At 43.1% G+C, this 25,239-nt stretch overlaps 1 protein-coding gene across 4 annotated transcripts in view; it reads right to left on the reverse strand.

Annotated features, from left to right (window-relative positions):
* Window positions 1-25,239, reverse strand: part of PARN (poly(A)-specific ribonuclease) — a 161,578-nt gene that overhangs the window by 57,516 nt on the left and 78,823 nt on the right. The window contains exon 22 of one of the 4 annotated variants that reach the window (XM_073362404.1): window positions 2,281-2,647. The exons of the other annotated variants lie outside the window; for them this stretch is intronic. Within the exon in view, the coding sequence (XP_073218505.1) occupies window positions 2,376-2,647 (272 nt within the window). The 3' untranslated portion in view covers window positions 2,281-2,375. Of the gene's footprint in view, window positions 1-2,280; window positions 2,648-25,239 lie in introns of those variants that run through there. 4 annotated transcript variants of the gene reach the window in all.

A 25,239-nucleotide genomic window follows, 5' to 3' on the forward strand; every position in this document is an offset into this window, starting at 1 on the left:
ACCCACTCCATCTATCTTTTACATCTTTGGCTGGCAGCAGACGGTGCAGAAGGACTGCATGCCATCCACATCTCATGGCTGCTAGGCAGAAGATGGTACAGTACGACTGCTAGCCATCTTCATCTCTTGCCTGCCTGGCATAAGATGGTACAATACGACTGCTAGCAATCCTCATCTCTTGCCTGCCTGGCAGAAGATGGTACAGTACGACTGCTAGCAGTCCGTATCGCCTGCCCGCTCACCATAAGACGGTTCAATAGGACTGACTGCAGGACTAAAGAGAATGACCTGGTCAAGTCACTCCAAATTTAGTCCCTGCGCCCATGTCTGCCCAGGCGCTCCCAGCCGACGTGGCCAGGAGCACCTCGGACACGACGAGGACGACTACCAGTCGTATTGCACCGTCTGCTGCCAGAAGGCAATGGGTTGCTGCTACTGTGCAGCAAAGCCGTACCGTGTCTGCCAGCACCCAGGAGACATAGGGTGACGGTTACCTGAGCGGGCTCCATGCTTGCCGTGGTATGGCGTCTGCACAGGTAACTCAGGAAAAAAGGCGCGAAATGATTGTCTGCCCTTGCTTTCACGGGGGGAGGGAGGGAACGGGGGCCTGACGATATGTACCCAGAACCACCCGCGACAATGTTTTAGCCCCATCAGGCATTGGGATCTCAACCCAGAATTCCAATGGGCAGCAGAGACTGCGGGAACTGTGGGATAGCTACCCACAGTGCAACGCTCCGGAAGTCGACGCTTGCCTCGGTACTGTGGAAGCGCTTCGCCGAGTTAATGCACTTAATGCACTTAGAGCATTTTCTGTGGGGACACACACACTCGAATATATAAAACCGATTTCTAAAAAACCGACTTGTATAAATTCGACCTAATTTCGTAGTGTAGACATACCCTAACAGATTTATTTGGGCATAAGCTTTAGGGTATGTCTACACGGGAAACTCTTAAGTGTTGCTGTGCAAGCACTGGGAGAGAGCTCCTGGTAATCCACTTCCAAGAGGGGATTAGCTCAGAGTGCGGCTCCCAGCACTTGGAGCTTGTCCACACTAGCACTTTAAAGTGCTCAGTCTTGCTGCGCTCAGGGGGGTGATTTTTCACATCCCTGAGCCAGCAAATTAGAGCGCTATAAAATGTAAGTGAAGACAAGTCCAAAGTCTTCAAGGTGCCACTGGACTGCTTGTTGTTTTTGTGGATACAGACTAACACGGCTAACCCCTGATACTTGACAGCAAATGCTGCATTTGTCATGGCTATCAATCACATTCCTTAACCCAGAAAGGAGAAACAAGTGGGGAAGTGATTGGCTGAGCTAAACTGAAATTGAATCACAACTAACAAAAAAACCAAGGGCTTGGCTACACTTGCGAGTTACAGCGCATTAAACGAGCCCGGGCACTACCCGTCAACACTGGCAAGGCATGTAGAGCACTCTGACTCTGCGGCTGGTCCGCTCCTGGTACTCCACCTCGGTGAGTGGAATAATGTTTGCTGCGCCCCGCGGGAGCACTGCGGCGCCAGTGTGGACGCACTGGTCTGTTAGTGCGCTCTGATCGGCCTCCAGAAGTGTCCCACAATGCCTGTTCTAGCCACTCTGGTCATCACTTTGAACTCTACTGCCCTGCCTTCAGGTGACCAACCATCAGACCCGCCCTTTAAATTCTCTGGGAATTTTGAAAATGCCCTTCCTGTTTGCTCAGCCAGGCGTGGAGTGCTCTCAGGGAATCTTTCCAGGTGACCATGCCTCCACGTGCCAGGCGATCCCCAGTTTGGAGCAATGGCAAGGTGCTGGACCTCATCAGTGTTTGGGGGGAGGAAGCTGTCCAGCCCCAGCTGCACTACAGCTGTAGGAATTACGATACCTTCGGGCAGATATCAAGGGACATGATGGATAGGGGCCAGGAGCGGGATGTACTGCAGTGCAGGATTAAAGTGAAGGAACTGCGGAATGCCTACTGCAAAGCCTGCGAGGCAAACAGCCACTCCGGTGCTGCCCCCGCAACCTGCTGTTTCTACAAAGAGCTGGACACAATACTTGGGGCTGACCCCACCTCCACTCCAAGTACCACCATGGACACTTCAGAGCCCAGTTTAACAAGGCGGGAGGAGGAGCAGTAAAGCAGGAGCGAGGGTGCTGAGGGGGAGGAAGACACCCCAGAATCCCTAGATGCATGCAACCAGGAGCTGTTCTCAAGGAAGGTAGCCAGTCGCTGTGGCCAGTGCTTGGGGAAGGACAAACACCAGAAAAGGTTGCTGGTAAGTGGCTTTTATTTTGGGAAGGAAGCTATTCGGTGTGGGCTCTTGTGGTGAGGAGGATTAGGGCTGCATGCATGCCTAGATGTGGAATAGGGCATTGATGTGCTCTCTCACATCACGGTAATCGGCCTCAGTAATTTCTTCAGAGATCTCATCCAGAACTTGGGCAATGCACTTGCGCAGGTTTCTTGGGGGAGCCACTGTGCTGCTTGTCCCAGTAAGGCTAACTTGTCTGCCCCACTGTGCCGTGAGGGGTGGGGGGGACCACTGCTGCACACAGGCAAGTTGCATATGGGCCAGGGTGGAAGCAGCACTGCAGTAGAAGACCCTCCCTTGCTTCCCAGGTCACCCTCAGCAGTGAGATATCTTCCAGGACGAACTCCTGTGGAAAATGTGGGGACAGTGTTCAGTATAAGGGTCCCCTGCTGCTGTTGGCTCTTCCCAAGGCCCAGAAACCTAGAGGACAGTACAGCCATGAAACAATCAGTCACGCTTGACCCTGTGCTTACTCACCATTTTGGGGCTTCTAAGGGTTATGTGCGTTCGCTTTGGGATGGACAAATTATGCTATTGTGTAGACTGTGCTTGCCCTTAAATACAGGGGAATCATTGCTCTGTCTGGTGTGAACAATGCTGTCTCTGGTAAGTGTTGCATTTTGCCTTTACAGATGCAACCTTGAGATCTCAGCCGTCCGTGTTACCAATGGCGAAAGAATCAGAAAGAGGCCACGTAGAAGCAAAGAAGACATACTGCATGAAGTAATGCAGCATTCAAGTAATGAAAATTGAAAACTGCAGGGATGGTGGGACAGCGAAAGGAGGATCCACCAGCAGAATGAGGAGCACCAGCACAAAAGCGCGGTGCTCCGGGAGCAAAGCATGGATCAGCTGATAAGCATAATGGAGCACCAAGCAGACTCAATCCAGGTGCTTGTAGCCATGCCCGACCCCCCAACTGGAGCCCTTGTCCCAAAACTCTTTCCCTTGTGCCTTCATGTCACCTCCAACCCACTTTCCCCAACATCCGGGTTCTTACCGCCACCTGCTGCCTCTAACACCTGTAACTTCACCACCCAGCCCTGAAAACCTTGACCCTCACCCACTGCACTCAATCCCCATCACCATGCAGTATAGCCATCCTGAAGTGCAGCACTCATTGCACAGCACTCCAGACAGGAAGGTGGAATATGATAACAGGACACTCACAAATCTGTGATTGAACCGTTCCCCACCCCACCCCCTTCCCCTTTCTGTTTCCCAAGCGTTGTGTTTCTTTTCAGTGAATGAATTTTCTTTTCAATAAATGGATACCTTAGCCCAGGAAAGAAACAGGCACTGCAAGTCAGCATAGCAAACAGATTCCTACTAATATTGGAACCACTACATTTCATTCCCGTGCAGGGCACCATACATTACTGGTGGCTTTCAGCCTCAAATTGCTCTCTCAAGGCATCCCTAATCCTTGCAGTCCCACACACTCGTGCCAAATGTGGATGGAAGCACAGGGATTGCTGGGATGCAAACCGATGCATCACAGGGTGTTGGGACAGGACCCAGAATGCCCCCCCCATCTCCTTCCCACAAGCCACAGTGCCAGAATGGGAAGAGGTGCTCTGTGGGATAGCTGCCCATAATGCACCGCTCCCAATGCCACTGCAAGTGCCGCAAATGTGGCCATGCCAATGCGCTTGTTCCTGTAGTGTGGACAGACGGCAGCGCTTTCCCTACTGTGCTCTCCGAAGGCAGGTTTAACTCAAAGCGCTGTAAATCTGCAAGTGTAGCCATGCCCTAAGTGAAAGTCAGGCAATCCTATCACTAACATAACGGTGTCTTATGTGCAAAGAAGTTAAATGACTAATGATAAAGAGTAAAGTGGATATTAATGTCTCCTAATTTCCTCATCTCAGTAAACCTAACAGCTCAGCTATTTCATCTGTACAAAAATCTTGAGTTTGAAAAGCCAGTAAGATTGCTGTACACATATGCAAAACCACAACAAACAAGATTAAGACAGCTGCTTTACTCCTAAGCATCATGAGTTAACTACCTGTTAAACTATTATGCACAAACTATGCTTTATATTTATCAGCTGATAACTGTTTTACTCTAAAAGAAAAGGAGTACTTGTGGCACCTTAGAGACTAACCAATTTATTTGAGCATGAGCTTTCGTGAGCTACAGCTCACTTCATCAGATGTTGAACATTCAACATCTGATGAAGTGAGCTGTAGCTCACGAAAGCTCATGCTCAAATAAATTGGTTAGTCTCTAAGGTGCCACAAGTACTCCTTTTCTTTTTGCGAATACAGACTAACACGGCTGTTCCTCTGAAACCTGTTTTACTCTAGTTGCCAAGGAATGTGTCATTCTACTAGGGTACTGTAACAAACAGTTCTCAAACACAGTGTGGCTCACCAGAATGCTGAGTAATTGTTCCATCAAGTGGCTGTTTAGAGGCTGTAACTTCGTAACATGTACATTGCTAGCACATTTCCTATAAAACACACATTCTCTGTAAGTGTTCGCTTACAGACAATAGACAAAGCATACAAAAGAGGGGAAAACAAGCAAACTTTTATGCTTTTGAAAACAATCTTGTAAAAAACAAGATCTACATGTGGGAACAAACTGATGTACTACAATATAAGAAAACATCATTAGAAAGTTAGCTCACTAAATGATTTGCGCTTATTTTTTGGTCATACTCTTTTTATGGTTAAAAAATTAGCACCTATTTTAGAGTTTTAGTAATTTTAGGCAGTGACTGATTAACTTTCTTGTCCTTGGGTATTTTAAAACTATTATCTCCCAGCTCACTCTCAACCTATGAGCAGGAAGTTAAAACATCCCCAACATCCCTTTAAGTACCTAAGGTAAATAGGAAAAACTTTATATATATGAAAGAATATAGATAAGAAATAGCATCCTGAGAGATCAGAAACGTGCACAGTGGGTTACACACAGGCATGTCACATCAAAATAGAACTGGAAACCATTATGAAAAACATGTGTGTTCTTTTAATAAAGAGGTCCTGGACCTTAGACCATCCAGCTTTTAGGATAAGGGCTTGTCTACACTACAAAATTAAGTTGACTGTATCTAATTCAACCTAGAGTCCCCGAATTAATGAAGCTGATTGTGCGTGGCACACCATGCTCATTGTCTCAGTGGAGTGCGTCCTCATTAGCACCGCCTGCATCGATGCACAAAGCAGTGCATCATGGGTAGCTATCCCAAAGTGCAACTTGCCGCAGTGTGTTTTGGGAAATTTGTGCGATGCCCATGGGACCAAAACATTGTCGCAGGGGAGAATGGGAACATTGGGTCGGCATCCCATGATGCACTGTGTTCCCTCCCTCACTTCAACAGCAAACCCCCCAATGGTTTTTGCATCTTAAAACCGCTGCACATATGCCATAACCCCGCCATAACCGCTGCACATACGCCATAACCTCCAGAAGCATGGAGCCTGTTCAGCTGTGTACTCTTGCTGTGAGCATCTCAAACACCTCGCGCCTTCTCCTGCAGTATTTCCAGAGCCGAAACAGGGCCCACCATGCAGAACATAGCGAAGTTCTGCAAGCAGCCCTGCTGCAAGCCACTGAAAAAAAACAATTCACAGTTGCTGATGGCAGTCACAGAGCAGCTGCACTCTGAGCGCTGTTTCTGGTCCCATGAAACAAGCACTGACTGGTGGGACTGCATCATTTTGACGAGCAGTGGCTGCAGAACTTTCCAATGCAGAAGGCCATGTGTCAAAGGTTGCTGAACCCTGTTACAGCTGCCTGCTGTGTGCTCCATAATATCTGAAAAAAAGGGGGGGAAATTTTCCACAGGGGTGGGAAGTTGAGACAGATCATGATAGTCATTTTTGAGCAGCCGAACACCAGGGTAATAAGAACACAACAAGGGGTGCTGAGTATCCATGAGGTTTTGAAAAGCCATTTCAATAATGAGTCACAGTAATGTGAGCTGCTTGTCTGCACTGTGCTTTCCCAAACCTTCACCTGGCTTGTATCACTGTCCCTGTAAAGCCACCCCCCCACCCACACCCACTTATTCTACTCAATAAAGAAGATTTATTTCTCAAATTTGTTTACTTTATTTAATAAACGTAAGTAAAGAGGGAGAACAGAAAGAAAAGGTAACCTTGGGGAAAAGGCGTTGGAAAGGGAGAAACATTTTCAGCTGTGTAACAACACTCCATTCTAGACCATCAAAGGTCTGAATGCGTGCCTTCTGTTCCTTGTACCCTCCCTCTGAGTTAAGTGAAAGGGATAATGGACTTTTCACCCACGCTTCATGGAAAGCTTGGGGAAAGGTGATTCTGCGCCAGGCGATGCTGGCTGGCTGTCCACTAGTGTCTGCAGAGGGACTCTACCTTCCTGCTTCTGTTCCTGAAGTTCAACCAGACACCTCAACATGTCTGCTTGGTCCCTCATAATCTGAAGAATCTCATCCTGCGACACACACTCTCACTCATTGGAAGCTGTCCTGTTCTCCATGTCCATGTCTAACTTTTCAGACAGTGAAATCTTCCACCCTCTCAGCTTTATCATTGTCCTGGAGGCGTTCATTATCTCGGTGAACATGTCCTCCAGTGTTCTCTTTTGCTTCCTTCTAATCACCAAAAGCCTGCTTTAAGGTGTTGATGACCCCCCAAAGGACACATTTCCAGCTGTCAGTCAGGGGGAAAAATAAAGGAGCCATTCGGGGGGAGGGATAGCTCAGTGGTTTGAGCATTGGCCTGCTAAACCCAGGGTTGTGAGTTCAATCCTTGAGGGGGCCATTTAGGGATCTGGGGCAAAAATTGGGGATTGGTCCTGCTTTGAGCAGGGAGTTGGACGAGATGACCTCCTGAGGTCCCTTCCAACCCTAATATTCTATGATTGTACATGAATAAAATGTTTCCAAAGCAAGGCTGCTTTCATTAAAATAAAAAAAAACAAAACAAACAAAAAAACCCGCTTTCACTCCCAAATTACAGAATCTCTTATGTGGGGCCCCAGTCCCCTATCAGCCACTTTAAACTACTTCCTGACCCATGCCGAACACAGTAAAGGCACATTAGCGGCAGCGCACTTTGGCGTTCCGGAAAGTGGGGGTGAGGTGTGGTGGGTTTACATGCTCTTTTTTTCCCTGTGTAAGAGCACTTTTAAATGAGAACTTCCCCCGTTTCCCCTAGGTGACCCTATGTGATATCAGTCTCCTGAGGGTAACATAGGTGGAAAAGAAGGAGATGCTGTAAGCGTCTGGGTATAGACCCGGTTCATATGCTGCTATGCTGTGTACCACAATGATGCCAGCAGAATTAATTCAGGAGTTGCGTGGGAAAGTGTCCTAGCATGGTGGAAGAAATAAGACTGCCCTGCCCAGAAACCTTCTGCAAAGGATTGCAGAGTACCTCTATGAACGTTTCCTAGAGATATTCATGGAAGATTCCCGGGCTATCCCAGTCCATATAAACAGTCTTTTCCGGGGCCACCCTCTTCATACCTGGAGCAGCCTCTTGTGAGAAGAGAACCACAGCACCTCACTTTTTCTTCACAGTAAACATGCAATACCACCGAATGTGTGTGCCCGCTAAAGTTTAACTGGACTTTCCTTTTAACTGTATAATCGCTAAAGGTGCCTTCCCTGGCATCACAGTCAGCCATAGTGATGTCCTGGAACTCACAAGGCTCCAGGGTTAAAAGTATTTCCTGGCTCTCAGGGAGAATAGATCCACTGCTCGCCTGTCTTCCATTATCCTCTTCATTCTCATCCACCATATAATCCTCCTTGACACTCTGTGAGGTGTCCATGTTGCTTGTGGGGGTGCTGGTAGGGTTACTCTCGAGATTCGCATGCAGCTCGTTATAGAACCGGCATGTGTGGGGTTCAGCACCAGAATGACTGTTCGCCTCCCTTGCCTTCTGATATGCTTGGCAAAGTTTTTATTTTCACATGGCACAGTGTCCCTTGTGTAGCCCATCTCCTCCATTCCATGAGGAATCTTTGCATAGATGTCAGCTTTTCTTCTGCTGGATTGGAGCTCTGCCAGCACAGACTCTTCTCCCCAAACAGTGATGAGATCCACCACCTCCTGTGCAGACCAGGTTGGAGCGCGTTTGGGGCAAGTAGTCTCCATGATCAGCTGTGCTCAAGCTGGCATGCTCCCAAAGCTGATCAAACAGGAAATGGGAATTCAGAAGTTCCTGGGACTTTAGCAGGGGAGGGGTTGTTTCCTATGTATGTGGCTGCAGTGCAGCGGAGTTGAGAAGGATCTCCAGAGCGGTCACAGATGAGCATTGTGGCACACTACCTGGAGGCCAATTAAGTCGAATTACACAACGCTGTGTCTGCACTACCTCGCAGTTGGCCCATGAAAATCAAACTAAGTGCTACACCTCTCACAGAGGTGGATTACAGAAGCTGACATCAGAGGTGACTTAGGACCCGGTAGCGTAGACACATACAACAACAGGTCAACTTAAGGAGGTTTCCTTCAAGCTAACTCTGTAGTGTAGGTCAGGCTTAAGTCACTGATTTTTATGTACTCTGAATCCTCATCCAGATGTAATGATGCCTCCAGGATGATATCTTACAGGGATGGTGTGGAAGGAAGAAAGTACAACGGACCTGAGTTTACATATCTATTTATATTGGATTTTCATCTACATGAACAAGAAGGAAAGTCCAAAGTTGTTTTTACTTGTTCCTCTCATCTTCTAATCAGAAGTCAAAGTTGGCCAATAATCAAAAACATAGGTTGGTGCAGATAAAAAAGTTAATATTTTCTGTGATTTGTTCTTAAGAGCTCTAATTTTGCAACTAAAACAAATTTTTCTTCATCTTGAAACATTTGGAAACTAGATAACTTAAAATCTCATTTGTCCGTTTATGCTTTTCTTTCATAAATTCTCTGTAAGTAGATTTTCATCATAGCAACAGACAACATAAAACCATGTACCGTAGTTATTTGGAACGTGAGCAAAAATCTTAACGCCAGCTTTGACATGTAACCTGTCACCACCAAACTAATTTTTCAAATTGTAAATAGACATTTTTAGTTCACATACTTGTAGAACATATATGAGCTTACCAAACAGAAACTGGCTAAGTGCTGTCATTAAGAACTATCTCATTGTTATAAACAACTACATGGAAGACTACCAAAGTTTGAGGAAATGTCTGTCAATAAATTTAATTCAGAGATTTGGAGATGCCACCAGGGTGAGCACAGAGTGTATCTTTGCTCAGTTCCTATGTCGCAGCGGTCTCTGGTGGCCAGGAGGGGCAATTGCAGGGAAATGCTTGCTCCGAAACCCTGCACTGGAGCACACTTGGTACAGATCGAAGAATTTATTTGGAGAATTTAGTCTACTGACCATGAATGCATAGACTTTTCAAAGGCTTATCAGTTTGCCAAATTTGGATGGTTTTCACAGGTTAAGTCTGTTCTACTGCTTGAAGCACCTTCCTGTCATAGGAGGCCTCTGTGGAGACAAGTTCCACCTTATAGCATCTGATAGAAGCATTATGGGATGACAAGGTCGAGTGATTGCTCTACAGATCTCTACAGTGGAAGTGCACACCATTTCGGCCCATGAAGTTGCCATGAATCTTGTAGAATGTGCCTTGATTTCTGCAAACAGGCATGCCAGATGGTTTTATGCCTTAACAATGCACAGTATGATCCACCTAGACTGCTCGCTGGTCTGGCCAGTCTGATTGTTCTGAGAAATCTGGATACCTGAGAGTTCTGCCAAGAACCCTGAGGATCCTGCAAATAGTATGCTACATAGGACAGATACAGTGCTCAGTTGAAGGCCCTTATCTGCACTTTTCTGAAGGAAGTTCTGAGTGGCTGGAATCCCAAAATCCCTTGGATCTTCATTGTGCTCTTGGCACCAGGAATTAAACTTTGTCTGTATGACCCATGATTTTTAGTGTGGAAACTCCCCTGGATGAGAACAGAGTCCTGATCACTCTGGAAATGATCAGCTACAAGTGATCTGGGTCTGAATGGAGGAATGGACCTTGGAAAAAAGAAGTTCGGTCTCAATGCAAGCTGCAACGATGATTCTAGCTTCAATCTATCAGATGAGCGAACGAGAGAACCCTGGTCGGTACAGATTTAGAACTACCACCCTTGCTTCTGCTCTCTACCTTTGCATCATCTTCCCTAAAAGACAGTATGGCAGGAATGCATAGTGTAGGCACTGCAACCATCTATGTGACAGAGCATCTGTCCCCATGGATTTGAGGTCTGCTTCTCAGGTGAAGAATTTTGTCCTGTTTTCTGGCAATTAGCAAATCAGTGTCCATCAGTCAACCTAACATCCACAAGATCAAAAGGAAGACTTCCTGGTTCAGGCATCACTCTGAGTAGTTTATCCACTGAGTCAATCTGCCTTTTGGTTCAGCTCTACTATATATATCGCCTTTAGGGAAAAGAGTCTAGTCTGCCCATTCCATTGCCTTTGTTGCTTCTGCATGTAGAGCTACGTTCCTTGTTCCCCCTTGGTTGTTTAGTATGCAACTGCGCTCATGTTGTCTGGTTGGATCAAGACGTAGTCGACCTCTTGGTAGCTCTGGAATCTCAGCAGAGCTAATTTAACAGTTGTGAGATCTAACAGCTTGATGCTGTGGTTTCTTCCTCTGGAGCTCCAGATACCCTACATCATTCTGGGTCCCAGACGTGCTGCCCATCCCATCAGCTGGATCTGTTGTGAGAACTGGCAGGTCTGGAAAACAAATGGGAAGACCCCTGCAAAGTTTTTTGGGCGTGATCATCATAAAGGATCCTGTATCTGGTCGGGAACCAATTCCAAGTCTTGCATTCGCTCCAGGAAATGGTTCCATCCTCCCAGAAGAAAGTCCTGGAGACACCTGACATGATCTCACCCACTGGAAAGCCCATATATACAGGACCAGAAGGGCCAGTGGCTAGAGACACTGAGCTATGGTTGATCTCATGCATTTGTCAAGCATGAATATCAGATCCTGAATCTTTTGTATTATGTCCAGTGATGGGCAGATTTTCATCTCCGAAGTGCCTAACTCCACTCCCAGGTGAACTATGTTTGTGAAGGGAATTATGGAGCTTTAGCAAGTGGTATTGCAAAGCCATGAGCTTGGAGGTGATCCAGAGTCCAGGCTGTGGCACTGAGTGCTGGGGTCTGTGAATTGTATCTTGGTGGGACTACTACCCGCCTCTTAAAAAATTCATCTAGATTTCCATGGAAACGTCTCCTCCTCCTCCGTCCTTTTTGGATACCCTTGGCATTGGTAGCCACCAGTGGATTGCTGGGCTCATTTTGACAGTGAGGATTGAGGCCTCTCTGCAATCTCAGCTACTAATTTCTCTAACAATTCAGCCAATAGCTCCTCACCTGTTAGTTGATACAAATGTTTAGCAGCCAGTTTTTGTAGCAAGTTAAGTGAAATTCTGCAGCAAGTAATGAGGGAGGAACAGGAGCCCATGCCTGTTTATCATCTAAAGGTAGATCTATCTCACCATACACAACTTTCTACACCAGTCCCCAATGGAAGAATAGGGTAAAGAAACCACTCTGAGCAGAAAACAGATTTTGCATGAAGTATTATAGAAGATTTCAATCGTCACAATTTTTACTGCATTTTAGAAGTGCCTGAATCTCCATCTGCTTTTACATCAAAACAACTTCATCCTGGCCTAGTCTAAATCATTCAGTTTCTCAGGACCAGGGAAATGAAGCACCAGTGATGTCACTCTACACCAGGGGTCTCAAACATGTGGCTCGCGGTTATTTTCTGCGGCCCGCCAGGTCCCCGCAGCCCCCCCTCCAGCATTTACCTAGAGCGGCTCCGGCCTGGCACGCACCGGGAAGGGGTGGGAATGGAGGCAGGGAAGGGGTGGGAAGAGGCGGGGCACGGGCGGGGCACCAGGGGGGTGGTGATCAGTGGTGCGGCCCTCAAGCCAATGTACTAGTCCTCATTTGGCCCTCATGGTCATTTGAGTTTGAGACCCCTGCTCTACACAGCTCTACTTTCAGCACAGGAGCAAACATGCATACTTTTGCTTAGCTGGCTATGGACTTTTCTTGAGGATATGAACTCCTCCATTCTCTGACTGCATGCCATCACCACAGAACAGCCGCCAAAAATTGGGACAGGTCTACACTATGGGGCTATGTCGACTTCAGTTACACAACTCCAGCTACGTGAATAGGTTGACTTACTGCGGTGTCTATACCACGCTGGGTCGATGGGAGAAACTCTCCCGTCGACTTACCTTATGCTTCTCATTCCGATGGAGTACCGGAGTCCGATCAGCAGTAGATTTAGCAAGTCTTCACTAGATGAAGACCTGCTAAATCAACTCCCGGGGGATCGATCGCCGCGCATCGATCCCCTGGTAAGTGGAGACAAGCCCTTAGAGAGTTCTCTCTCTAATACAGATTTACATCAACATTCATGTAATCATTATATTTTGCAGTCTAAAGCACTTTGCAGTTAAGCTTAGCTATCTCACAAAGATATTATCCTTTTACAGATTGGAAAATTTAAGAAGAGTGGTTACGTCACTTGTCCAAGATCAAGTAAGTCCTTGGCAGGGCCAGGATAACTGCTCTTACCATAATACACTCTTTTCCCCTTCATATTTTCCTTGAACTATACAGCTGGCTTAAACTTCCTATGTGAGCTACTTAAGAAAATAAATTGATCACTATATTTCTTTAAAAATCTTTAAACTAAGAAAAACTAATACAATCAGACCCAATACCCAGAATTACTTGAATTTGATTAATAAATCAATGAAAGATTAAACAATTTCAGGACTAAGTCAGAAATATAAAATGCCAACAAAAATGTTTTGACTCAGGGCAGCTTTTCTTGGAAAGGTAGCACCGGGAAAGCTTTGAACCAAAAATCTGTTAGGGGAAGTTTAAAAACTTCACAAAAACCAAGAGCCCAGTCAGGCCATGCAAAGTTAATACTTCCATTTTTAAGGTGTCCATTATTGAATATTAATTTAAATCACTAAGTGACTCTGTAAAATGAAATATGATTGAAATACTATAAACTGGAGATTTGTTTCAGAACTTTTCATAGGAACCAAACTGCACTGGATTACTAACAAGTGAAGCCATTACTAATTACACATCATCATCATTTTACCAAATAAAATTATTAAGATTTAATTATGAAATCAAACTTTTCTGACGTTTGTCCATATTCCCATATGTATATTGATAACAGCACCTGAAAATGCTAACTCTAGTCTATTTGCAGCATTATTTTCCTCAGTCCCGCATCTCACCTGTGGTCATGAACTTTGGGTAATGACCAAAAGGGTGAAATTGCGGGCATAGGTGCCGACTTGCCCTCTTTCCCCTGGGTGCTCGACCCCTGCTCTACTTCCAGCCCCACCCCCACTCCACCCCTTCCATGAGGCCCCACCCCGCCCCATCTCCATTCCAACTCCTTCCCCCAAATTCCCACCCCTTCTCTAAGCACACCACATTCCCCACCCCCTTAGCCCCCAAAGCTTGCCAGCACTGCCAAACAGCTGTTTAGCGGTGGCTGGGGAGGAAGAACTGGGAGGTAGGCAGAGGAGTGGGGATGCGGCGTGTTCAGAGGAGGAGGTGGGGCATGGGGGTGAGGGGATCTTGGCTGCCAGTGGGTGCAGAGCACCCACTAATTTTTCCCTGGCGGTGTTCCAGCCTCGGAGCACCCACGGAGTCAGCGCCTATGATTGCGAGTATAAGCGGCAGAAATGAGGTTTCTCCGCACGGTGGCTGGGCTTACTTTCCGAGGCAGAGTGAGGCGCTCTGCTATTCGGGAGAGCCTTGCAGTAGGATATATACTCCTTCAGATAGAGAAGAGCCAGGTGAGGTGGTTCAGGCACCCGATAAGGATACCATCTGGAAGGCTTCCTTTGGAACTCTAACAGGCATGTCCCATTGGGAGGAGGCCCCGAGGTCAACCTAGGACACGCTGGAGGAATATCATCTCCCCAGCTGAACCAGGAATGCTGGGGAATACCCCAGGAGGAGCTGTAACCTGTTTCAGAGGAAAGGGAGGTCTGGTCCTCCCTACTCTCCATACTATCGCCGCAATCTTTACCAGGAAAAGTGGCATAAAGCAAAGAGAAGAAGAATTCTCAGTTACAACTATGTTTGTGAAGTCTTAATTTACTGGGCCATGTTAGGCAATATCGTTTCTGTATTATACAATGATTTATTATGTCATTTCAAGGCCAACTTACATATATGAATACTATGCAGCATCAGTTACATCTAGCCAAACATTTGCCTTTATGCATAGTCAGCATTTCTTTAAAACTGTGAAGCCTTTTTTAAAAAGGTTGGGTTCAGTTTGTATGTTTCATTCACTATGGGTTTGTGATTTCCTTCAAACAAAAAATTATGTTTAGGTAAATTCACCTGCTGACACAGAATGCCTTACACAATGTTTACATTTGTAGCTTTTATGACTCAAGATTTAACTTGAAAACTAGCATTTTTATTATAAGGAAAATATAGGTCAAACATTGGCACTGAATTACACTGATGAACACAAAAATGTATACCAGTAAGAGTGAGAAAAAGACACCATGTACCCTTCACATTGCACATACTTTCAGGCACTGAATATAAATATTTTGACATTCCAAAGGAACTACTAAAAAATTTCCTCTTGGCAATGAAAACAGATGAATGATAGCACAGTCCATTAAATATTTCATACTATGCATCTAAAATGTAGACTTTGTTCTAAAACGGTTTAAATTTCTTAAAAGATCCAGTTCGTTCTTAAATACTGAAAGGAATTCAAAGCATTTGACCTTTGCACACTGTTTAAATACTTCAGGGATTGAAACAGAAGCTGAGAAATAAATGAATCTATTCCAAAAACAGCCACACAATGGACCAGCTATAAAATGAAAGATCATCATTAAAGTTACATTTTTGCAATGGAGCATTATAAATGCCAGGGCCCTATATTTAAAGTTATCAGTCAAGCAACCTTATTTTGTGTACAATACATGTATCTAACTGAAGTGTTTAATAAAAATGAGGTGACAGCTGTGAATCTACAGCCAATGAAAAAGCGGTTTTTTCACATTGATTATAGAAGTCTGCCCCTGTGTACCCTCATAGTGAGTCTGCAACAGGAAAAATCAGACCTGTAATTCTCCACGAGTGATATCAATACTAGAAGCTGTAAAACAGACAGGGCTCAGGCATTGTAGCAGTCATTTAACCAGAGCAGCATTAGATAGTGACAAATGTCTGGTGCTTGCCTCCATTACAGCTCCACCACTGAAGGATAAGTTCAACTTCTCCCAGGGTAGATTGACCCTGATTCAGTAAGCAATTCAGTTCTTAGTTACAGTCAAATACTCTTGATTAGTTCAGTAAATGGACAAGTGCATTGCATCTCATATCCAGTGTTTACTGGTACAGAAATACTCTTGAAACAAAACACCAACACAAGTGCACAATTCAGAACATTTCTTACATCTCCAAAAGATCATTTAAATTAGTATAGTACTTTAAATTAACATTTAAGTCTATTAAAGTCTGGGAGCTAAAAGCCTTTAAAATATTTTGTAGTGTGTGTGTAATCAGACAAGAGTCCTCAGCCTTTATTACTACTAGCAGCAATAATTAGCACTTACATATATTGCTTATCTTTAAGGCATTTTACAGAAAGTGCTTGAGAATCACATCACTAAGTTCAGTAAATATCCTCAGGGTCCCTTTGCTGTCACTCCAGCAGTCCAACTGTCTGCAGGACTCAACCCCTGCTGCAGAATTTGCTAATTTTTTTTTTAAAGTTTGCAATTATAAAACTTAGAAAAGAACCTTCAGAATATGAACTAATGTAGTGTCTCTGCCTGTGTCTGCAGATGACTTCAAACAATAGTTCCGAGGTACACAAAACAGCTTGCATTCACCGTAATAGGAGAGGTGCTAACTCAAGCCTACTAATATCAAAATTTCACGGATAATCACTGTAGCAGAAACACCCAGCTAACACATTTGCCGACTATAGGATACAGTAGCAGGTATTGCTGGAGATACCTTGGTGGTTGGTTCCAAGGATTAGTTCTAACATGCTCAGCCTTTTTTCCCTCCCCTGTGACTAAGCTGTTCCTCCCGCTAAAGAGGGTAGTGGGAAGGGCCTACTTAGATTTATCTGCATTTTTTGCCACTATCTTATCTAGTTTTTCTCCAAAGGGGTTAACTCAGAGGAACACAGGACTGCTTGGAGTGAGCATCTACCTTCCAGAGACCGAGACATACGAGCTGTCTAGCCACTGAACTGCGTACCATAGCCTGGCTGAAAAATCTCATTGCATTCATTGAGGCACTAGCCACAAATGCTGTTGCCAGGGAAATTTTCTTTAAAATGGCACTGAAGTCAGGGTGATTTATGTCCTTCAGGGTCCCCAGCCAGGACACTGTAGCTCTCATGAAGCATGTGGCTGAAAGAGATTTTTCTAAAGTGGCCAAGGAAGCTTCAAAATCCCTTTTGAGGGGGGCTTCTATTTTCCTGTCTGTTGGGTCCAAGAACTCCATTTCTAATGGGACAACCTCATCCTCTGCCAGGGAGGCCATTGCAGTATCAACCTTTGGAACTTCGGTAATATTTTGTTGGCTGTTACAGCTTATATCATCTTCAGTCATGTCTGTGAATGCATTTACTCTTCTTGGGTCTCTCCCACTGCTCTCTAATCACATCCTCAAAGGAGGAGCGCAGAAGAATCATGACCTCAGAGGACGATTTTGAAGGAAGGTGTTTGCCTGAAAGCTTAGCCACAGAATAAGGACTGAATCTGGATTGTGGATGCAACTTTTTAGCAGATGGCTTCACACTTACTGAGGGGGAAAATATTGCTAATTTTTTTTCCAAGTCCTGCTCATATTCAGTCTGAAAGCATTCCTTCTTCAGCAGAGGAGTAGGAGTCTGAGTCGAATGTTCTTTTCAGGCTATTTATTTTGTGCACGTGCACTTTGTGGGCACTGCTGCCATGCTGTGGCCAGAGCATGGTCTTTTGCAGCTTGCCTTACATGGATCCTGGGGTCCTCCCATTTGGGGTCTCAATCCATCTGAGTGGGGGATGGGATCCCATTACCAGAATTCACTGGCTCACATTGTGAAGGAGGAAATCTCTCCTCAAGGAACTCAGACCCATTTTAGGACTTGGATGGGGACTGGCAGCCCCACAAGGATCTTATCTTTGCAGTCGTGTGTTGCCCCAGGTTTTATCCCCTGGGCCAGCTGGATGTGGTCCTCCTCCTTAGAGCCTCTCCCTGTTCTGTCCTCTGTCCCCTGGTCAGGTTTTCGCCCCATGGGAGAGTCAGGACTTCTTGGGGTAGCAGAGTACCCAACATGCCTGATCAATGAAGAGCCCCATCTCCCAGCAGAGTTAGGGTTGTGCCTAAGAAAGCTGCCTCACATATAAAAGCGCCTTTTAGATTTTGCCCAGTGCTTATGCGGCTGCTCTGCCATGGCTGAAAGGGAGCAGAGGAGCTTGGCAAGTAGGCACTACTGCAGAGGTTTCAGGTGGCTGTAACCACCACACTCTTCAGATTCAGGACAAGGAAGGAGGAGAAGCCTGAACTAAAAAAACCTGTTTGCTACTGCCTGAAAAACAGCTAAAAATAAAAGGTTAAAGAAAAGGATGGGAACAAAGCAAACCACCATTTGACTGCTGCCACCAAGGCTTAAGATCTGGCAGCAAGGGGGCATGGCCAGCACATGATCTGCTGTAGCTTTGAACTGACTGCAGAAATTAGACAAAAAGCCCATGCATAGCAGAACTGTGGGAGGTGCTGGGCGGCAATATGATAAAATATACCCATACAACCTGACAGACTCAAAGTACCAAGGTACTAATGAATAGCTCAGACTGGTTATTGAGTTATTTCTGATTTCTTACGCTTAAACCTCAATTAAAATAGGTATCTATTAGATTTTGCTTTAAAGCTGTACCAGGTGCTGAATCTTTCCTCCATCTCACCCCCACTATTCACAGACTACCTAAATGTAGTCTAAACATACAACTCAAGATTCCTACAAAGCAAAACTCACTCAGATTCTCCAACAGTACTTATTTACATGTGAACTTGTACAGATGAGAAACCAGCTTCATAAACAGATGAAGCTGGCAACCATCCAGAAACAGAATAATCTAATGCAACTGGTTGGAGAGCTGAAGACCCTAATATTATATGCCAACAATTTGTTGTGAAGTTTTTTCCTATATTCCCAACTGACAACAAGTTAATAGGGTGGACCACGTCTATATTGGTTTGTCCTTTTAACCAAACGTTTAAACAGTAAAAAAACCTGAACTTAATATCTGATGGAAATATCTGCTAACACAGGTGGTGCAGTCGTCAATGTACTTTCTTTCCTATCATGTAAAAAGCTGCCGATATACACAGTAAGAGAAATAGCAATGGTCAATCGACAACCAAAGTGCTTTCTAATTAAGCAGTTGCCTCTAATTGGGGGCTTCAGATGGTAATTGACTATACTGTAGGTTGTATGCTCTGAGGTGAAGGAAAGGTTGCATGAGGTAGAGCTCAATTTTTCTCCAGAGAGCACATGTAACTCAAGAAATAATTTTTATTAGAACATGTATAAAGAGGTAAATTAAAGAAATCTGAATCATTGTATTTTAGAACTACGTTTATTTGCAATTAATTTGGCAGTCTAATGAATTAACACCAAATATTTTCAGAAAAATGTATATTAAGATAGAGCCAGCTAGGAACTAGAATTTACAAAAAAAATTTCTAGTCAGATTTAATGTGAACTATATAAGCAAACAATGTCAGGTGACCAGTTTAACACAAGGAGGTCCGTAAGGCAGATAAAAGTGTATGAGAACAGGAGTACTTGTGGCACCTTAGAGACAAACATTTATTAGAGCATAAGCCCACTTCATCGGATGCACAGAATGGAACATATATCACACACACACACACATATAGAGAGAAGGTGGAAGTTGCCATACAAACTGTAAGAGACTAATTAAAATGAGCTATTATCAGCAGGAGAAAAAATACTTTTGTAGTGATAATCAAGATGGCCCATTTAGACAGTTGACAAGAAGGTATGAGGATACTTAACATAGGGAAATAGATTCAATATGTGTAAAGCTTCAAAAACAGACTCCAGCGAGAAACTGCTGACCTTGAATTAATATGCAAAACTAGATACCATTAACTTGGGTTTGAATAGAGACTGGGCGTGGCTGGGTCATTATACTTATTGAATCTATTTCCCTATGTTAAGTATCCTCACACCTTCTTGTCGACTGCCTAAATGGGCCATCTTGATCATCACTACAAAAGGTTATTTTCCTCCTGCTGATAATAGCTCATCTTAATTAATTAGCCTCTTACAGTTTGTATGGCAACTTCCACCTTCTCTGTGTATGTGTGTATATATCTATCTCTTCTTACAATAGGTTCCATTCTATGCATCCGATGAAGTGGGCTGTAGCCCATGAAAGCTTATGCTAAAATAAACGTGTTAGTCTCTAAGGTGCCACAAGTACTCCTGTTCTTTTTGTAGATACAGACTAACATGGCTGCTACTCTGAAACCTGTCATAAAAGGATATGTCTTCAACCAAGAATATCCGAGATATAAATTGCACTTTCTGTTAACATACTGTAATTCCAGAGAAAATCTCAGCATTACAAAAAAGTATTGTGACAATAAAGGTCTTTGTTTGTTCCACTGCATAATAATATAGAATTCTGTCAAGAAGCTATTAGTCTTCAGTCACTTGAATGATTGAGGGCTTGGCTACACTTGCAAGTTAGAGCGCATTAAAGCGGCCCCAGGCGCCCTAGCTCACTACCAATCCACACTGGCAAGGCACGTAGAGCGCTCTAACTCCACAGCTAGAGCGCTCCTGGTACTCCACCTTGGAGAGAAGATTAACGCTTTTTGCACCTTGGCTGAAACGCCCGGGCATCAGTGTGAACAAGGTGTTGCATTACTGTGCTCTGATCAGCCTCTGGAAACATCCCATAATCCCCTTAAGTCAAGTGGCCACTCTTCTCATTGTTTTGAGCTCGCTGTAGGAATGCGGATATGCCCTTTGAAAGCTCCATTTCTGACAGCCAGCATGCTTATCTGCTCCGAGACAAAGCAACCATTACTGTGGAATGCTGTGTGTAAGAGAGAGGGGTGGGGAGGAGTTCTGCAGCTGTCTGAACTTACAAGACAGCATGCTGACATGCTCTCCCCCCACATACACACAACACACTTCCTGTCACACTCCACCTCCCACCCCCATTTGAAAAAAGCACATTGCAGTCACTTGCATGCTGGGATAGCTACCACAATGCACTGCTCTCTGTGGCCATTGCAAGATCTGCTAATGTGGCTATGCCAGTGCACTTGTAGCGGTCAGTGTGGACAGACTGCATCACTTTCCCTACTGCGCTCTACGAAGGCTGGTTTAACTCAAAGCGCTCTATATCTGCAAGTGTAGCCATGCCCTGAGTTGGTTGAATATTCTTGGGTACTTTATAACAGAAAGAACAAAACTGTTCAAAAGCAAAAGAGTTTCTACCTGATTTGAAACATTGAGAATGTGGTAATGCTATGCAAATTTCAAAACAGGTTCATATACTGCCTGTAAAAATAGTGCCCCATCCTGTTTGCTTTCCATCAAAATATTTCTCCGACATGTAAAGATCTGTCAGTCTTTGGAGGGCAACAGGAATGCTTAAAAATTAGCATGTTTTTCACATTGGGCCATATGGGATTTGAAAGTAAATTTTACATTTCTTAAAGTAATATAGAGCTCATATGCTCTCCCACTAAAATATTTTTTTACTATGCACTACAATTACCAGGATTGATATTATTTCTTTCAGAAACCGATCAGTAATTTATAGATCACTGGCTCCACAGATACAAAAGCTTTATTGCTTCACACTTTTATACTGGATTTTAGTTCATATTGGACTGTTACATCCGAGCTAAAACATTCCCAACATGCAGATAAGCAAGCTTTCAGTTAATCTGAAACCCACAAATCTACAGTTAACAGGGTTACAAATGACAAACAGCACAGAGGAGATGAAACAGAAAACTTCACATTAAGAAAAAAACCTCTCTTAAGTACTGTAAATGACTTTGTATTAGTCTATCAAAAGTAATTAGACATAATGGATTAATCTGAGATGTCATTTAAATAATCTGAATGTGTTATGGTGTGAAGACTTGAAAAATTAAAAAAAATCCTCATACAGAAGTTTAAACGAAGAGCTCAATCCTGCAACTTAATCTGTAGTCTTCAGCGAAGATCTAAAGCAGCAAAGGTCCACCTGCTCAGATCCAATTACAACCCTGGAGTTTAATATACTAACCAGACTTTTCTATAAACTGGTGACAGGTTTTTTACACACACACACACACACACACACACACACACCCACCCACCCAGCATTGGTGAGTACTACTATAACCAGAATAGTGAAAACTGACATTTCTGTAATTTGAAGTATGTTCAGAAGTTTTTAAACTAACCTAGATGTGTGCAGTATTCCCTGTGTTGTTCTGATATTATTCTTTGAGATTCCTGGAATACATGTCCATTTTATGCTACAAAATCTTCAGTTTTTAATTTGGCACAGAATTATGTATTGTCAATGCACACTTAATATCTTCAGTACAGTTACGTGAATGTTGAAGTTTGGTATGGGATATTTATAGCCTTCTGATACCAATGAAGGGTTAAAAGATGGTTGAGGCTTGTCTCTCTGGAAGGGGCTGAACTTCTTTCCCTGCCCTTGCTGGTAATAATGGAAGTGACCTAAATTTTGGAGGTGTAACTCCTAGTTTTCCAACCCAGCAATGCTCGACAGGAATCAGCCATCCACTGAAACTAGAAGCACATAAAGCTGCATGTTTCCATGAAAATCGTAAGCAGTTAAACAATTAATATTGACATTAAGATTGATTTAAATGAATAGGGCAGATTTATACTTCAGGGCAATTATTCAGGATGTCTGAAGCCTCAGGAAGACAACACTTCAGTTTAAGAATAAATTTAATTTTTAATATTTTTTGAATGTGTCTAACTTGATACAGATTTAATTTTCAAATAACTGCTTAGATTCTGTACCAATTCCAGAGCCATGAAATTAAAAAAAGAACTGGGATCTCAACTGTAATAAGCACGAGCAGGTCAATAAATAAAATGGTGGCTACATTCCCCTGAGGAAGAGAACACAAAAATGTTTAACAGCTAAAGTATTAATGCCATTGTCAAGGTTCCTTCTGCACTCTGAACTCTAGGGTACAGAATGTGGAGACCTGCATGAAAAACCCCCTAAGCTTATTTTTTACCAGCTTAGGTTAAAACTTCTCCAAGTTACAAACTATTTTACCTTTTGCCCTTGGACTTTATTGCTGCCACCACCAAGCATCTAACAGATATATAACAGGGGAAAGAGCCTCTTGGAAACTTCTTTCCCCCCAAAAATCCTCCCCAATTTGCACAGGTGAGTACACCCACTTTCCTGGGGAAGGCTTGATAAAAATCCTCACCAATTTGCACAGGTGAACACAGACCCAAACCCTTAGATCTTAACAATGAAAAAGCAATCAGGTTCTTAAAAGAAGAATTTTAATTGAAGAAAAAAAAGTAAAAGAATCACCTCTGTAAAATCAGGATGGTAAATACCTTACAGGGTAATCAGATTCAAAACATAGAGAATCCCTCTAGGCAAAACCTTAAGTTACAAAAAGACACAAAAACAGGAATATACATTCCATTCAGCACAGCTATTTTATCAGCCATTTAAACAAAACAGAATCTAACGCATATCTAGCTAGATTACTTACTAAGTTCTAAGACTCCATTCCTTTTCTGTTCCCGGAAAAAGCATCACACAGACAGAGAGAGCCTTTGTTTCTACCCCCCTCCAGCTTTGAAAATATCTGGTCTCCTCATTGGTCATTTTGGTCAGGTGCCAGTGAGGTTATCCTAGCTTCTTAACCCCTTACAGGTGAAAGGGTTTTTCCTCTGGCCAGGAAGGATTTTAAAGGTGTTTACCCTTCCTTTTATATTTATGACAGCCATAGTTTATGCTCTACTCTGCCACTGAGAAGTGGACACTTCTTGTACCAGTAAGTGGCAAACTATACTAAAATTCTCCCATTCTGTAAGTAATAATGTCTTAACCAGCCACCACACATTTTGCAATCATACTCTTGTACATAACTAAAGTCTCTCTCTGGAGTATTCTCCAACTTGATCAACTCAATTTGCTGTAGAGTGAATTCAGTTATGTACCAATACAAAAATCTGTGTAAGTTTTCATGTAATATTTATTATCTTCCTTGCTCTCCATATTGGCTAAAATGCCATCAGCACTGCATTACTTATCCAATATAACATACTGAAGATAGCTCACTACATGTGAAGCATATTCCCAAATTTTATTTTGAGAGGCAGCTTTTCTAGAACATATTATGCAAAACGAAGTGGGGATTATCTTAAAAACCTCTGACTGGAAGAAGAAAAGGATTCAACAACGGACTCTGAAGGTGTGTGGTACATCCTCACGTCTCAGACAAGGATGTGGACAATTCACTCAGTTGAAATGAGGATTTTAACAGCAATCCAGGTGGACTAAAGATTTTGAGAGTTTTGTTGATTTTAAAGTTAAGTAAGTTCTAAAAAATGAATTTCAAAGTGTGTAGCTGTTTGACATAAGCTTTGTTTATCACAGCATTAAATTTCGTGTGATTAAATTTAGAGTATTTAATAGTGATTATGTTAAGAAGTTAGTACTCCAAATAGGAACTAATCGGTTACAAACAAAATATTAATTGATTAGGTACATTTAAATTTGTTCTCTATTTTTCTACTTCAGTATAAAAGCCTTAAGAAAGTGATACTCATGTATGATAGCCATTAAAAGCAAGAAATACTAAAATCAATATAACTAGCTAGCTAATCTTCTTAAAATATTAAATATCTACCCAGGGTACATTTAGACCAAAAACTGTTGCAGTAGAGAAGTGATAAAAACAAGTTTCATTCCACCACAACTACAGCTAGCAAAATGCATGTGAAATCTTGAACTCTGTGACGGAACAGAGAAAACAGGTTAACTGTCTTGACCATTAGCTCAGATATTAGTTTTTACAAATACTCAATGTTCAAGTTTTAGAAGAATGAAACCTGTTAGTTGCTGAATTCAATCATATTCAAAATGAGACATGCAAGAATTCTAAGTACAGTCCAGGTAACGTAAATTCTAACTTCAGAAATTTAAGACTACTAAAGTCTCTATAGTTTAAAGAAAACTGAAAAGTAACTAAAATTATTAAAGGACAATCAATGTGCAGATTGAATTGCATCCGAATCTGACGCTGTTCTTTACATTAAAGATTTATACAGTAATTCATCCCGAGCACATACAACATCTCTCATAAAAAAGTTTATATTCACTTACATTTGAATGTCATTTACTGATACAAAGGGAACCCAGAGTCTGACTCACCTTCAAAGGAGAAATGGTGGCAAGTATCCTCTATATGTTTAAGGTAGCAGACCAATTAAGAACAGGAGTATCTTCTATTTTTGCAGTGCACACACACTGAAGTACAATGATCTTGTGCTCCCTCTCCTGGATATACCACAGCAGTGAATATTCACAGACTTATGCATATTATATTAAAATTGAAGATGCTATTGCATTACAGAGCCACCAGTGTCCTTTATGAACCAAATCAAGGTTCACCAAGAGGATGAAAACTAGGTGTATTTAAAAAGGCAACAAACACATAGTTCTAGTCACCAATTCAGAGCTAGCAAAAAACTTCAAATTCAGACAGAAAATACTAGTCACAAAACCAATTTTTAAAGAGATTTGAGTCCTTTGGCTAGAGAATACAAGCAATGTATAGAATGAAATATGAACCCAGTAACAAGCAGATTAGGCAACATTT

Source organism: Lepidochelys kempii, chromosome 10 (genome assembly GCF_965140265.1).
Source record: "Lepidochelys kempii isolate rLepKem1 chromosome 10, rLepKem1.hap2, whole genome shotgun sequence".
NCBI lineage: Eukaryota > Metazoa > Chordata > Testudines > Cheloniidae > Lepidochelys > Lepidochelys kempii.